Raw genomic sequence first — 13679 nt, 5'->3', positions numbered from 1 at the left:
TGTTAATTCTTAATGTTAATTAATGCTGCATGGCCAGGGCAGCCTCTGCCTCCATCAGCTGCAGGGAGGAAGCTGGGTTTAGGAAACTCCTTATTTTTCTCGTGGTATTTCCATTTATTCTGGTGATGCCAAGAACTGGGTCTCTTTGGTCTTGTGTAGGAAGCAGAGAGCTGTTTGCAAGCTTCTGCAGATGTTCCTTTTGTGCTAGAGGAGGGGGCAAAGCTGTCTGAACTGGTCAGAGCTTTCTGCCTTCTGATGGGCCAGCATCAAGTGCATTCAGCAAATGAAAGTTGACCAAAAAAATATCCTCTTCCTTAGCTACTGATGTTTAATGTTTGTATTCATGTTCTACTTGTTTGTGGGTGTCCTGGAAAGGGTGAGGATAAATGCAGAATGTAGCTTCTTTTGGAAAACAGAAAATCAGAACCATGCTTCAGTTTGCCTTTTTTTTCTGAAACCAAGCACTCGAAAATCTAATTATACTTCTAATTATATATCTCTTCTTTGGCAAACCATTGTTATAAATGAAGTCAGAAGCAGGTACCAGATTTTCACATTTATTTCCCCATAATGCAGTGTGGGGAGGTGGCAAACGGATGCAGAGGAAGCAGCAGGCTGCAGACTTTGTTCAAACTTTTCAAACCCATTTCAGAATCTTTATTGAAAAAAAAAATCATAATCACAGCATCTCAACTGTTATTCAAACACATTTAATAAACAAAGAGAAACAGTAGCAAAGGGCACTGACACCTGACAAACTGTACAAAACCTCCAGGTTTGCAGGCAAACCCGAGGGGAGGAGCCCACAGCCCAGCTGCAGGACTGGGGAGCTGCTCCATCCCACTGCCTGGCAGCAAACCTTGTCCCCTTTGTCTCAGCCCACTCAGTCACCCCTGAGAAAAATCGATTTCTAAAAATGTGCAGAAACAAAGACACTTTAAGAGGTTATTTCCAGTCTTGCCATAATGGAACAATTTAGGCCACTGGGAAAGGTTAAAAAAACCAAAGTGTGTTACTCTCCATTCCCAGGAATAATACTTTTAAAGTGAACCTTCCCAAGAGGAACAAGCACCCTTGGATATCTAGATCTACCCCTGCTCACCTACTCTACTGCTACCTTTTTTAGAGTGAATGGGACAAATTTCAGGCTAATTCAGTGCTAGTTTTGATGTACCTGTGACTGAGTGAAAGGCAATGGAAGGAAAAGGACAATGCCCTGTCTTGGGCACAGAAGGGATGCAACTGGTTTGTCATGCTGAGGGCAGCCTTGGCCTCAGGGTGAGGATGAGCCAGCATGGTCAGGAAAGGAGAAATCCTCCACTGGGAATGTCCCTGCTCTGGATGGACTGCACACCTGGTCCTAAATATTGCCCAAGAACTTCAGTGTCCAGTGCCACGAGTGGTTTCCTACCATCAGTTTCTTCTGTTGAACTTAAAGACCCTGCAACCAAACCCAAGGACTCCTGAGTCCCCAGCACGTCCTCAGTGCACAGGGGAAGCCAAGGTGCAACTCTGACCATCACCCTTGTGCATGTGAGTTGAAGAGCTGTTCCACTCAGCTGGTAATGGTGATTTTTAGGCTCTCTGTGGTTCAGGGGAAGGGCGATGGCATCACTCCCACATCAGGCAACCCACCTATGGCATTTTTGGTGATAAGAAAGCAACGAGGTATCATTTTTGTCTACTTGAGCTGTGCTGGGAAGATCTCCCTTTGCAACCAGTGGTGCTGTGAGTGCCCCAGCTGGGACAGCAAGGTGCTTGGCTGGCATCAATGTGACAAAAGCAGCTCGACCAGTTCCTGTTGCCTTTAGTTTGGTATTTATGACCAGTTCCCAGAAACTCCCTCCTCTGAGGAAGGGGAAGAAGACAGATGAGGGTGTTTAAGGGTTTTTTAGGCAGCAAACTGGCATACATGCATGGATTTCTTAGCTGTAAGCACAGACAAGTGATGACTGAGGCTACAAGATACTGACAGAGGAGAGAGATCTGTACACATCACAGTGTTATTCAGGCCCAGCCCAAGGCATACAGTCTCATCACACCAGGACCATCTCACCACGGTGTAAGCAGGGAAGATGGAGGGGAGAAGAAGAGTTAAGTTCTTCAGTGTGATGGCAACCAGCTGCAACTGGTGCAACATGAATTTGAAGACATTTGGCACTGTCTGTTTTTACCAGGATTAAACTAGCACAGATAATTAACCAGTCTGTCCTGAAAATGGGAGTCTCCACCAGAGGAGGTTCGTTGGCAAAGCAGGATGGGAGAAGACAGGCAAGAGGATAGACAGGAGTGAAAAGAGGCAGAGCATGCAGTGGTGTCTTTGCTGCACATCTTCTGTGCTGAACTGGTTGATGGACCACTGGTAATGTTCTGCTGCTGCAAGCCCTGCCAGCAGCAAGTGATAAAATGGGAAACCTGCCTAATTCTGTCTCAAAACTTTAAGGAGACCACAGGTAGCTGAATCCTTCAGAAAGGAGCCCAACTCCTCAGTTCAGGTGAGGAATTTTCTGATACCTTATTGAGAAACATCTACTCTGAGCTCATCAATGTCTGTGAGTTCTGAAGTTTTGGGTTTAATGTCAGTTTGGGACTTGAAAAGATCCAACCAAGTGCCTGGACACTTGGGCTACAAAGAACAACGCCAGGATGAAAGGGAAAAAACATGCAGCAAATTCCTAAGAAATTCCATTTACCAGACTAGGAGGGACATGCCCTTGGTTAGGGATGGCACAGATTAGCAGAGGGGAAGCAGTGATGCAGTTTGGCTAGGATTAGAATTCAAGAGAGGCACAAAGGAACATTTTGCACATCCATCCAAGGCATTCCAAAAAAAAAAAAAAAAAAAAGTCACAGAAGTCAACACATCACTTTGGACAAGAAACATCATTACAACAGTTTGGCAACTTTTCACCAACCCCCCCACCCCAGCTCTGTGATGCCCCTCCAATCTGAGGTGATCTCTTAAAGGTGGGGATGTCAGGGGGCTGCAGATAATCACTGTGTGTAAATAGGGGATTTCCTCTGCAAAGAATCTCAGGGGTGAAAACAAACCTGTCTGCTGCTACAGTACAAAAGAAACTCTGCCCCAAGTCCTCCCTTGGTGAGAAGGAAGGAGACAGAGAGCCCCTGCTGCTGGAGACAAACAAGGCAAAGCTGAACTTGGCAGCAACAACTCCCTCACCTGGTGACTCTGCACCAGGGTAAGAGGTGGCTGTGGCAGGGTACTGGAGGGGAAGATGTCACCACACATCCTCAGCAGAGAAGTGTAAAGGACAAAACTATCACTCTATAGCAATTCTGGGTGAATGCAGGGCTCTCTGTTCATGCATGCAAAGTACTGGGCTTTGTGAAGTGCCAGGAGCCCTCGTGTAATTGTGTCAACAGCAAGACCTGTGCTGGATGCACACACAGCTCCCCTCCCCTCAATATCTAAACTCAGCTCTTAGGAACTGAACGAGGAACAAACACAAAGCAAGAATGGAAAAAAGTCGGTGTGGGGTTTTTGTTTTTGTTTTGTTTGGTTGCTTTGTTCCTCCCTTTAAAGCCCTGTTGATCTGATTTAGGGGGCTGGCTGGTCAGGAGGGGAGCAGTGCGAGACCACTGCACTTTTCTGGTGGCAGCCCTGGGTGTGAGAAATGGCACAGCTCAAATCCACATCTTCCCACCTCTGCCAGCCTGTGGAAGGTGGGATTGATCACCAGGGCCTGAGCAACCTTTGCAAAGGCTCTGACTGGGAACCTGGCCCAGGCATTGTTGGAAAAATTCAATATAGTGCTGGCCAAGGAGATCAAACGAACACTTGTGGAAAGGAATATTCAACCGGAAGGGTCTTTTCCTTCCTTGGTTTCCAAGGTAAGAGGGAAGCCTTTGGTTATGACCAGAATTATTCACCATTGGCAGGACAGGCTTGGCTTTGCTTTGCATTAGCTTGGTTACTGTACAAGGGCCAGGATGCTGTGGAGAGATGCTCTGCCCAGCCAGGCTGCCCTGTGGACATCTGGGAGCTGGAAAGGAGTGGACAGGGAATTACATCCGGGATCCTCGCTCCTGGAGAATCTGAAAAAGAAGAGAGAGGTGAGAAACACCTTGGGTAAGTTTAAATGTGAAAGTTGATGTTCAGAGTCCTTCTGGTTTTGCAGAGAAAGGAAAGAAGGACCCAGGTGAGAGCTTGCTGGCTTTGATGCTGGTGTAACAAGTGAGTGGTTGGTTAAAGCTGACTGAGCCCTCCTCTGAAATCCCTCTTAGCTGACTGCTGGGAGTTTAGAATGTTGCCTTTTGTTGCTATCCTTAGGGGAAAAAAAACCCAAAACTGATTGAAAGAGGGTGAGAAAACCCACCTTTCTCTCACTGCAACATCCTTTAATCACAAAATGTGACCACTCTCCTTGCTATGCTGTCCTCCTTTCTCAAATCTACCTCTATTCCAACTTTTTGGTCTTAGTTTGAAATGTACAAAGAGCCTTAGCTTTTGTCCTGCAGTAAAAAAATTTCCAAGAGGGGAAGATGATGTACACAGGAGGCAGGAAAGCTGGCACTCAGAGCTTGGCAAATTATGGATCTGCTGGTGTAAGAAGCTTTTTCTTTGGGCAAGGGAAGTCAAGCCAATCCTGAGCAGAGGCCTTACCTTTGCCTTCTCACTGGGCTCCTTGACAATGCCATTGGTGGAATTGTTGAGCTCCCTGGATACAACACAGAGGAATTCTGCCTGGTCTTCATTTCCATAGTTATAGGAAGATCCAATGCTGATCAGCTGTGAGACAGGAGACAGCCAAGGAAACACTCAGTGAGTCTTCACTTCTGCTTTGCTCCTACAACCGTTTTGTGAGCTGTGACTGCCCAGAGAGGGACGTTCTGGACCTGCCTTGTCCCCAGCGTCAGAGGCTTTGCTGGGTGTGTAAGGCAGGGACACAGCCAAGCTCCAGAGCCCTCTAGTGGCACCTGGACCCCGGGAAGAATTCCAGCCCAAAACGGTACCGCTGAACACAACAGAACCTCCTCCAATTATTGAGGGCAGAAAAGGGAAAACCACATCTGGCTTTTTGCCAAGTATGATCTCCACCTGATTCAGATGTGGGTCTGGTAATGCAGCCCTTTGACTTTGATGTGCAGCTCCTTAGCACAGACAGATGTTGGATGAAGTGAGAGACATGTGGCAAACTGGTGCCATTCTTCACAGAGATGCTGTCAGGATGGAGCTTGATATCTATATAAATGGGATTATACTCCATTACTGTTGTGATGTGAGGCTTGGACTTGGTCCAAGAAATGCCATCTGCCTCATTTCTCATTATTACATTAAAAGGACATCCTGGAGTACAGAGCTAATTTGTCATTTTCAACTCAGTTCTTCTTTCCAGATAATAAATCTGAGGAAAGCAATGTGAATCTCACTGTGTATCCAGGGAACTCTAACGTGCACCTGAACTTCCATGTCCTGATGGATTTTAGGAGAGGCAGCTCCATAGCTGCATTTGAGATGGATGCAGTCAACAGCCTCCCCAGAGAGATGCCCTTGGTGTGGTTACAGCTGCTGGACTGACCCCCAGAACTGTTCTAAATGGAGTTTGTGCTGAGGGCAGAAGACAGGCACAGGATTAAGAATTTTTTTTTTTCCTTCCCTGCTCCTTGTTTTGATTGTTTAAGGGGGTATTTCAGTACCTTGCACCACTGCTGATTCAACAAAGTATGTTTTTGTAAGACAGCAATTTTCCAAACTACTGGGTGGATATGAGAATGGATTTCTGCTTAAAATAGTAAATGTCTACTCTGTCCTTCATGTTAGCAGAACAAGGCAGAGAACCTGCAAGGCCAGGTGCTCCTCTGAGAACCCAAGCCTGACAATCAGGCTGCAACAGCTTTTACCACTTCTGCCTTTTCTGCAGGTTTCTAAACCAGATTTTTTTGGTGCTCTGAGGTGACAGGATCCAGAGAGCCCATGAAGGGAATGTCTGCTGCCCAGTTTGTAGATCTGCCTCTTTCCTAAGGGGTCCCAGCACGCCAAGAGGTGTGATTTGGGGGAGGGCAGAAGCCCAGCTGGGCTGCACATCTGGGGGGAGGTCTTGGCAAATGGATCTTGCTGGTTTGTGGAAAGGCTGTAGATGGCAGTGAGGGAACTGGAAAGGAACAGGGAGCATTTGCTTTGACACCTTGATGCTATTGTTACAGATTTGAAAAGCCAGACTAGGAAAGGTGTAAGGGTACAGGGCACTGCCTACAGCCTTTTGGGTTCAGGGTGTGCATCTACAGAAGTTAAACTCTTTAGTAAATTTCTGAACAGCAAAACCTGGGTGTTGGTTTTGCTTCATTTCCAGAAAGCAGGCAGTGGCTCTGGGTCACAAGGTTTCCCTTCACTGCTGGCCCACAGGGCCAAGAGTGTTTGGCTGCCTTTCCACAGTGCAAGAGGCACTGCAGAGCACATCCCCATGAACAAGTGATGCAAAGTGCTGCTGCTAATCCTCTGCCTCACTTCGTGTCAGCACATTTCCCACAACATCCACTTTTACTGGAGCTGAGGGAACAGGGCAGACAGCAGAGCTCTAATCCACAGAGCCGATTCTGCAGTTTCTTAATTTAGCACCAACAGGCAGCCCAGCTGCTTTCCAGCTCTCCAGCCTCCTAAATAAGAGGACTGGATTTGATTCCAGAAACCAAATCTGGAGCTGAGGCCACGTGCAGCTTTGGTGACTCCCAGCTGCGTGACAAAGGCATCTGCAGGAAGGGTATTTCTCACATCACTCAGTGCCTCTTTACTGAAGGCAGGAGGGATAGCTTTGTGCTTCCAGAAAAGTTTAAAGGGTTCTGTTAATTTTCCTGGATAAAACTGTTGTGCTGGAGCATGGTACATGTGATAAAATGCAGGAGAAGGGAAGAATTGCTCTGTTATTTGACAAGGATAAAGGAAGCCCTGAGATAAAATGAAATATCTCATGGCATCACGAGTGAATTCTGCCTTTCCCTGTCAGTTATTCCATGTAATCTTACTGCTGCTTGCAGGTTCAGAAGAGCAAAGCAACTCAACATCAAACTCTGCCTGTTCCCCACCCAGCTCTCAAAGGGATCCTGCTGTTCTTTGGTACCTGCTCAAATTTCCACCCGTCGGACATGGTGGACACCATCTGGGTGAGCTCCTCCTCTTGGCACTGCAGGACTCTGTACACGTGCTTCACAGGTCCCTAAAGCACAGAGAGTAACAATGAGCAGGAGTTCAGTAATTATAGCAAGCTAGGAAATTAATAAGCTTCTCCTGCTCTGTGGTTTGAGGCAGTCTGAGCCTCACAGGCTCTCTGATGTTTCATCCTTCTGACTGTCCAACTGATGCTAAGCCTGCTACATACACTTGGCACACTTCTCTTAAAAGTCTTTAAGGCCTCTAAGTGCCAGTGAAAGCAAAACTTCTTTGGCTCTTCAAGCCATTTACTGGTTTTGCAAACATTTCTGCAATTGAATCCACTGCGTGTGCCAATATCAGCTGAGCAGCAGTGGGAAAAATCACCACAGAGACAAATATAGAGAAGGAAGAATGTGAGCTATTCCTTACCTCCCAGAGCAGTGTCTTTGGGTTTATAAGCACTACCTTTGCTCCTGGCCCCTCGTGTATAACACCTGCTGCTTGTCTTGCCCTGCAGTGCTAAGGAGATGACTCAGGGCTCACAAAACCATAAGGGAAATCCCTGCCTCGCCTGCCCTGCATCTACCTGAAAGCACTCATTTCCTTCTTAAAACAGCACTGCACCAGAGAGCTGCTACAGGAAGTGTCTGCAGCCACAGATGTCCTTCTGCTGTGCTACAGAAAATGGGTAACTTCACCCCAGAGATGCTGCTGTGCATTACTTGGGAGGTTCTGTTCTCGTTGTCCCGTATCCGCTCCTTCACCAACCGCACCAGGGATGCGATGTTGTAAAACTCAGCTTCTTCCAGAACCCCTGGGAAAGGACCCAAATGCAGAGAAATTCTGTTACTTCCTGCACCCAAGAGTGAAGATGATTCTGCTACAAGGATGCAGCACCTACTCCTGACCCCAAAGCTATCCCAGAGGTGAGAAAATCCCCCAAAGCCCCCCCCGAGCCCCTGCTCCTGGTGACCAATCAGCTGCCACCTCCTTGTGTGGCTCACAGGATCTGTAAGGAAAATTATTTTTGGAAATAATTGAAATTATTTCCCTGAAATTATTGGAAGCCTCACGGTACAATCTCTGTTTTGTTTGCACAGCCCCATTTTGGGGACTGTCACCAAAGCCACTGCTCGTGGAGAGCTGCTGAGCTGCCAGGTCTGAGCCTCTGAGGGAAGCAGAGCAGCAAAGGGCTGTGCTGGAAGCTGCAGGGCTCTGCTCTCAGGAAGTGACAGAATCTCACGATTTAATCCTTAAAGAATGAAAGAAAAATCCTTAAGAAACTAAAGAGCAGCACCTGCTGAGAAACCCAGCCTGCTCGTGCCCTCACACATCACCCCCTCAGGAGCCCTCTGTGCTCAGGCAGGTTTCCCAAGGGCTCCTGGATAACCTCACCCCACAGGGTGGGCAGTTCTCACCCTGGATTTTTCTCTCACCTTCTTCTGCAAGCTCCTTGTTGATGATGAGCTTCCCATGCCGGAGGTAGTTCAGGATTGGACCAAAGTAGGTGGGGTCTCTGTCGATGAGATATGCTCCTGTCTCATCCTGGGGAGTGAGGAGAGGGGATGGGCAAGTGGCACAGGAAACAAACAAAATATCAACTGAGCAGCTTCTCTCTGAGAACCTGGACTCATTTACCTGGTGACTAACGAGGCCACATTTAAACTGACATTATATTTTTTTTTTCCCCAGTGTCTGACCCAGCTGCACAAGCTGCAGCTCAGCAATGTGGCAGCTCTTCCATGAGCAGAATTCATCACCTGGAGAGAACAGCAGGGCTGAGCTGAGCTGGTTTTCCTCACTGCAGGAACAAAACCCAAGAGCTGGCTGTTGCTTTTCTGCCTCCATTTGTTTTCCAAACTAATTTTACCAGGAGACTCTGGCACAAAGCTGCATCCCCAGTTCTCAAAGTGTGTGATGGTTTAAGGAGCTCCTTTTTTATTTTTTTATTTCTTTCTTTATTCCTTTTCTGCTCCTGAAGGTGCCCATTGCAGCACCCCAGCTGTGTCCCTGGCAGTACAGGAGCTCCTGTCATCCAGCAGCTCCCAACCAAAATCATCTCCTGAGCCAGCTGAGAAGCTCTGACCAAGCCTCTGCTGAACTCTTTCTGTGTCACCCCCTCAAATCCCTTGACCTGAAGGTTTGTGCTGTCACTCAGCCTTCCCTGAAGCCATCAGCAAAACCATCCTGAAATGTCACCTCCTCTCTTCCCTGCTCCTGGTTTGATCACAACCAGGATTCACCTTTTGATGAAGCTCTGAAGGGAGGGATGGGACCTGGCTCTGCCCCATGGAATATTCACAAAGCCTCGTGCAGCAGCTCCACAGGAAACCTCCAGTCCCAGGAATAACTGAAAGATCCTTCCAAGGAGCTGCAGCCACTTCAGAACTCCTGACCCTGCCTGTGCTCTGCCTGCCCTCTGAGAGCAAAGGGGATAAAGGAATCCAACCATGCTGGGGGAGAAATCATTAAAATTCCTGTTTCTAGGAATATTTCCTCCTCGTCCCCTCTCTGCTATAACCCCAGGGCTGCTCCTTTAGGGGTCCCCTCAGGGTTGGGGACTGCAGCCCCGGGGTGTCCCCAGCACAGGGACAAACCCTGAGCCCCATTCCTGGGGTGCAGCTGAACCTGGGACTGGGGATCAGGGCACGGGGGACACGGAGGTGACATCTGTCACAGCGAGGTGTGCCTGGGGGGCTGATGGGGACACGGGCCCGGCCACCCGCGGGCTCCGGGGGCCACTGAGCAGCACCGGGGGTGCCGGCCCTGGGGACACCGGGGACCATCAGGGCACTGAGCCCCGGTGACAGCGGCTGCCACGGGGCTGGGGAGGCCCGGGGAGGGGCGGTCACCGATCGGGCCCGGTCCCCTCGCCGTCCTGGAGCGGGGGTCCGGATCTCCGCCGCGGCCTCACCTTGTCGGAACCGAGCTCGGGCCCGTCCTGGCAGCAGAGGCGGCACAGGAAGGACTTGGGTTCCCGGCACAGCGTCTGCCGGGTGCTGACGAAGTACGTGCCGCCCACGTTCAGCCGCACCCACTTGGAAGCGGCGGGGGGCGGCCGGGCCGCACCGGGAGGGGACAGGGCCCCGCCGGACCCCGCCGCCGCTCCGGCCGCACGGGGGCTGGGAGGTCCCGGCGTTCCCCCGGGGCCCGGACTGGGCGTGCGGCCCCTCGGCGGCCCCTCGGCTGCAGTCGCCAGCTCGGCCATGGCGCTGCCGCTCACCACGGCCCCGGCGCCACCATCACCGCCCGCCCCGCCGCCACTTCCGGGTCAGCGGCGGCGGTCGCCGGGAGGGGGGTGACAACTTCCGGTGGGGCTGCGCTCTGATTGGATGAGGGGGGCGGGACTTCCGGTGTGCGCCCTGAGCCCGGCGGTGGCGGTCACTGAAGGTGAGGGCGGGGAAGGGCCCGGGGGGACCCGGGGAGGGGGAGCCAAGGGGGACCCCAGGAGGGGACCCCAGGAGGGGACCCGGGCTTCCCGGGAGGGGGGAGAGGCAGGGAGAGGCCGGGGAGGGCTTGGATGGGCGGCGGGGCTGGGCTGAGGAGCGGGGTCCTTGTGCCCCCCCCCCCATCGCGGCCCTGAGGCGCTGCCCCTCCCGCTGTCCCCTCCCGCTGTCCCCGTCCCTCCCACCGTGTCCCAGTCCCCTGCATCGCGGTCATTCCCAGGTTTAGAGCCGTTCCCCCCCTCTCCGGTAACCCACCTGGTGTCCCCTCAGCCCGGCGCCATGGCGAGCCGCAGAGCCATCAAGGCCATTGACTGGGTGGCTTTCGCCGAGAGGGTGCCCGCCAACCAGAAGGCGATGTTCAACGCCCTGAAGACTCGCAGCGATGCGCTGTCGGCTCGGTGAGTCCCGGCCCCCCCTGCCCTGCCCCCTCCTGGGCCCGCAGCCCCTCGGCTGAACCCCTCGGCGTTTGGGGCTGAGCTGCTCTGGGTGCCTGTGGTCCCGTGGAAATGCCCTGGAGGGAGGTAAAGGAGGTCACCTTCAAGGCAGCTGGTGGCTTTTTTTGGCAAATCGTCTTTACTTAATCCTCCTGAGAGTAAAGTAATGGCTGCCACGTGGGGGAAAAAAAAAAAAAAAAAAGCAGAAAAGCTGTTCTGTGAAACGAGTTTGCTTGGGCACGGTCAAAACCTCTTGCAAGCTGTGAAACACTGTACAAATTCTCCCCAAATCCTTCAGCACCTCCTGGCTGGTATGAATGCTGTCACAGTTGGTTCTGATGGCTGGAGAACTGCCCAGTCCTTTCTGAGAGCACCCAGAGACCCTCTGTAGAAGTTTGAAGTGGAGCAGGGCTGCAGGGCTCAGCTCTTCTTGTCTGGTTACAGAGGGTCTTGGGGGAATGGTTCAGCTCTGCTTGTTGACAGCAATGAGAACATCTCAACTGCACTTAGCAGGCTCTGGCAACCCTCTGGAGAGTAACTGAGGAAATGATTGCCCAGGGCTCCCTCCAGCACTGGCTGTGACTCCTCTCCTTTATCTCTCTAGGTTGGCTGCCCTGCCAGAGAGGCCCCCTGACATTGACTGGGCTCACTACAAGGCTGTTGTTGCTAAAGCTGGCATGGTGGATGAGTTTCAGAAGAAGGTCAGTCTCCTCCTCAGCTGGGGATGGCTTTGGGGAGGTTTAAATGTCAGAGGAAACCACCAGGAGGTTGGTTTGGGCTGGGGGGTGCAGTGCAGTGTCACACCTGGAGGTCACTCCAGTGCCAGCTCTCAGGAGCTCTGGTGCTGTGTGGTGAGAAAGAGAAAAAACTCCATAAAAACTCCTAAAGTTGTTGTGGCTGCAGGAGTGTGGCAGTGCCTCTCCTGAGGTCCCTTTGAGGTGTTTCCCTTCACAACCTGAAGGCAGGAGGTGGTCTGTGGCTCTCAGGGAAGCAGCTGGGGGTGCCTGCAGGGGCTGCTGCCCTTTTCCTGAGCAGGGATTGAAATTCCCAGCCAGGCTGAAGGCTTGGGAAGGACACACTGACCTCAGGAGGATCCTGGAACTTTGCCTTGGGGGAAATAAATCTGGGAGCTGATCAGGGTTTGGTGTTGGGCTTTGCTGCTCTGTGCTTTGCCCCTGCAGTGCTGGGGGGGTGAGGGGGCTGCAGGGCAGAGCTGATGCTTCCAGCTCCCTGGGGAGCAGTGGAGGACATGGAAAAGCTGCAGTGATCAGTCCTAGAAAGCTCATGAGCTGAGATAGCTGTGAGGATGTCCAAGGAGAGAGGGAATTGCTGCTGGGGAATAGGACCTTTAATTATTTCAGTCAAACAAACCTTTAATATAAAATATTTTCTCTTTCAATTTCCAGTTCAGTGCTCTGAAGATTCCTGAGCCCGTGGATACACAAAGTGCCAAAATTGATGCCCAGGAGAAGGAAGCTGTAAGTGCCAGGGTTGTCCCTGCCTGCAGTGAGGATGGGCAGGACAGGGCAGGCTGAGCTGGGACAGGGCTCTGCCCTTCATCTGCATCTCTGCTTCTGGGCTCAGCAAGGGCTTCAGCACAGAACCACAGAACCATCCGGGTTGGGAAGGAGCTCTGAGATCATCAATTCCAGCCCTCGATCCACTCCCACTGTGGTTCCCAGCCCATGGCACTGAGTGCCACAGCCAGGCTCTCCTTAAAAACCTCCAGGGATGGAGCATCCACCCCCTGGATGGAGCATCCACCCCCTCCCTGGGCAGCCCATCCCAGTGCCTCCACCCTCTCCATACAGGATTTTTTCCAAACATCCAACCTAAACCTCCCCTGGATTTGATCTCAGCACCAGGCAGGGTTTGGCTAAGTGGGATGTGACGATGATTCCCACATTTCCCTGGTGTAACAAGGATGGATTTGGATGCCAGCTGGAAGCCAGGGGTGTGTGCAGGGATCTCCAGGTCAGGGTTTTGGTGTCACCCTCCCTGTCCCCCTGCAGGCCAAGAGTGCAGCCGAGTACGTGCAGGCTTCCAAAGCACGTGTGGCCCAGTACGAGCAGCAGGTGAGTCTGGAGACTGCTCCAGCCCAGCCTGGGCCACAGCTGCTTCCCCCCTTGCTCCTCCCTGCTGACAGGGGGTGTGTAACATGTTTGTTTCTGCTCCCACCTTCAGCTGCAGAAGCTCAAAAACATGATTCCCTTCGACCAGATGACACTTGAGGACTATCACGACGCCTTCCCCGAGACCAGACTGGACAAGGAGAAGTACCCATACTGGCCCCACAAACCCATTGCTGATCTGTAAACCCCTCTGCAGGGCTTTGCCCGACAGCTGCCAGGCTCTCTGGTTGTTCAAATAAAGTGCTTTCCCTCCTGTCTGGGGCTCAGATCTTAGCCAGCAGTTGGCAGGGTTTTGAGAGACCTGGAGCAGTGCACTGACTTGCAAGCAGCTCAGTTTTCCTGAATTTTTGGGTTTTTTTACCAGTGAGACAGGTTTTTTTGCAAGAACCAAGATCCCAGCTAGACCTGTTGCATCTTCTGTAACCTAAATAAGCCACTTGTTCCCTCTGTAACCACCTGGTGCAGGGAATGGAGTTCTGCTGTTGCAGGCAAATAGTTTCTCAGAGCTGACTGTGTGAAGCCTCTGGAGATGCTGGAGTGTGTTTAGCAGTGATCTGTG

General features: G+C 51.4%; 2 protein-coding genes across 3 annotated transcripts in view; one reads left to right on the top strand and one right to left on the bottom strand.

Annotated features, from left to right (window-relative positions):
• Positions 1 to 13375, top strand: part of ATP5PD (ATP synthase peripheral stalk subunit d) — an 82162-nt gene extending 68787 nt beyond the window's left edge. Inside the window, exons 1-6 of one of the 2 annotated variants that reach the window (XM_071764054.1) lie at positions 10389 to 10498; positions 10825 to 10952; positions 11593 to 11689; positions 12395 to 12466; positions 13001 to 13063; positions 13173 to 13375. In XM_071764054.1, coding sequence (XP_071620155.1) covers positions 10834 to 10952; positions 11593 to 11689; positions 12395 to 12466; positions 13001 to 13063; positions 13173 to 13304 — 483 coding nt within the window. In that variant the 5' untranslated portion in view covers positions 10389 to 10498; positions 10825 to 10833 and the 3' untranslated portion in view covers positions 13305 to 13375. Of the gene's footprint in view, positions 1 to 10388; positions 10499 to 10824; positions 10953 to 11592; positions 11690 to 12394; positions 12467 to 13000; positions 13064 to 13172 lie in introns of those variants that run through there. The other variant, XM_071764053.1, reaches the window with a different exon arrangement.
• On the bottom strand, positions 624 to 10396 carry KCTD2 (potassium channel tetramerization domain containing 2). Its single transcript, XM_071764040.1, has 6 exons — positions 10023 to 10396; positions 8545 to 8653; positions 7831 to 7922; positions 7077 to 7172; positions 4625 to 4750; positions 624 to 4056 (listed from the first exon to the last, which is right to left on the bottom strand). Exons 1-6 carry the CDS (start codon positions 10314 to 10316, stop codon positions 4027 to 4029), a joined length of 747 nt encoding a protein of 248 aa, XP_071620141.1. The 5' UTR covers positions 10317 to 10396; the 3' UTR covers positions 624 to 4026.
• Positions 13376 to 13679: the final 304 nt, after the last annotated feature.

The sequence above is a fragment of the Heliangelus exortis genome, chromosome 20 (assembly GCF_036169615.1).
Source record: "Heliangelus exortis chromosome 20, bHelExo1.hap1, whole genome shotgun sequence".
Classification (NCBI taxonomy): Eukaryota; Metazoa; Chordata; class Aves; order Apodiformes; family Trochilidae; genus Heliangelus; species Heliangelus exortis.
This window is presented reverse-complemented; position numbering and strand designations above follow the sequence as displayed.

Bases quoted from the DNA above. Each gene is read 5' to 3' on its own strand.
- KCTD2 (XM_071764040.1), bottom strand. From the start codon at position 10,316: ATGGCCGAGCTGGCGACTGCAGCCGAGGGGCCGCCGAGGGGCCGCACG. The intron at 8,654-10,022 runs GTGAGGCCGCGG...CTCACTCCCCAG, and splicing joins CCGAGCTCGGTTCCGACAAG to GATGAGACAGGAGCATATCT. The intron at 7,173-7,830 runs GTAATGCACAGC...TCTGTGCTTTAG, and splicing joins ACGAGAACAGAACCTCCCAA to GGACCTGTGAAGCACGTGTA.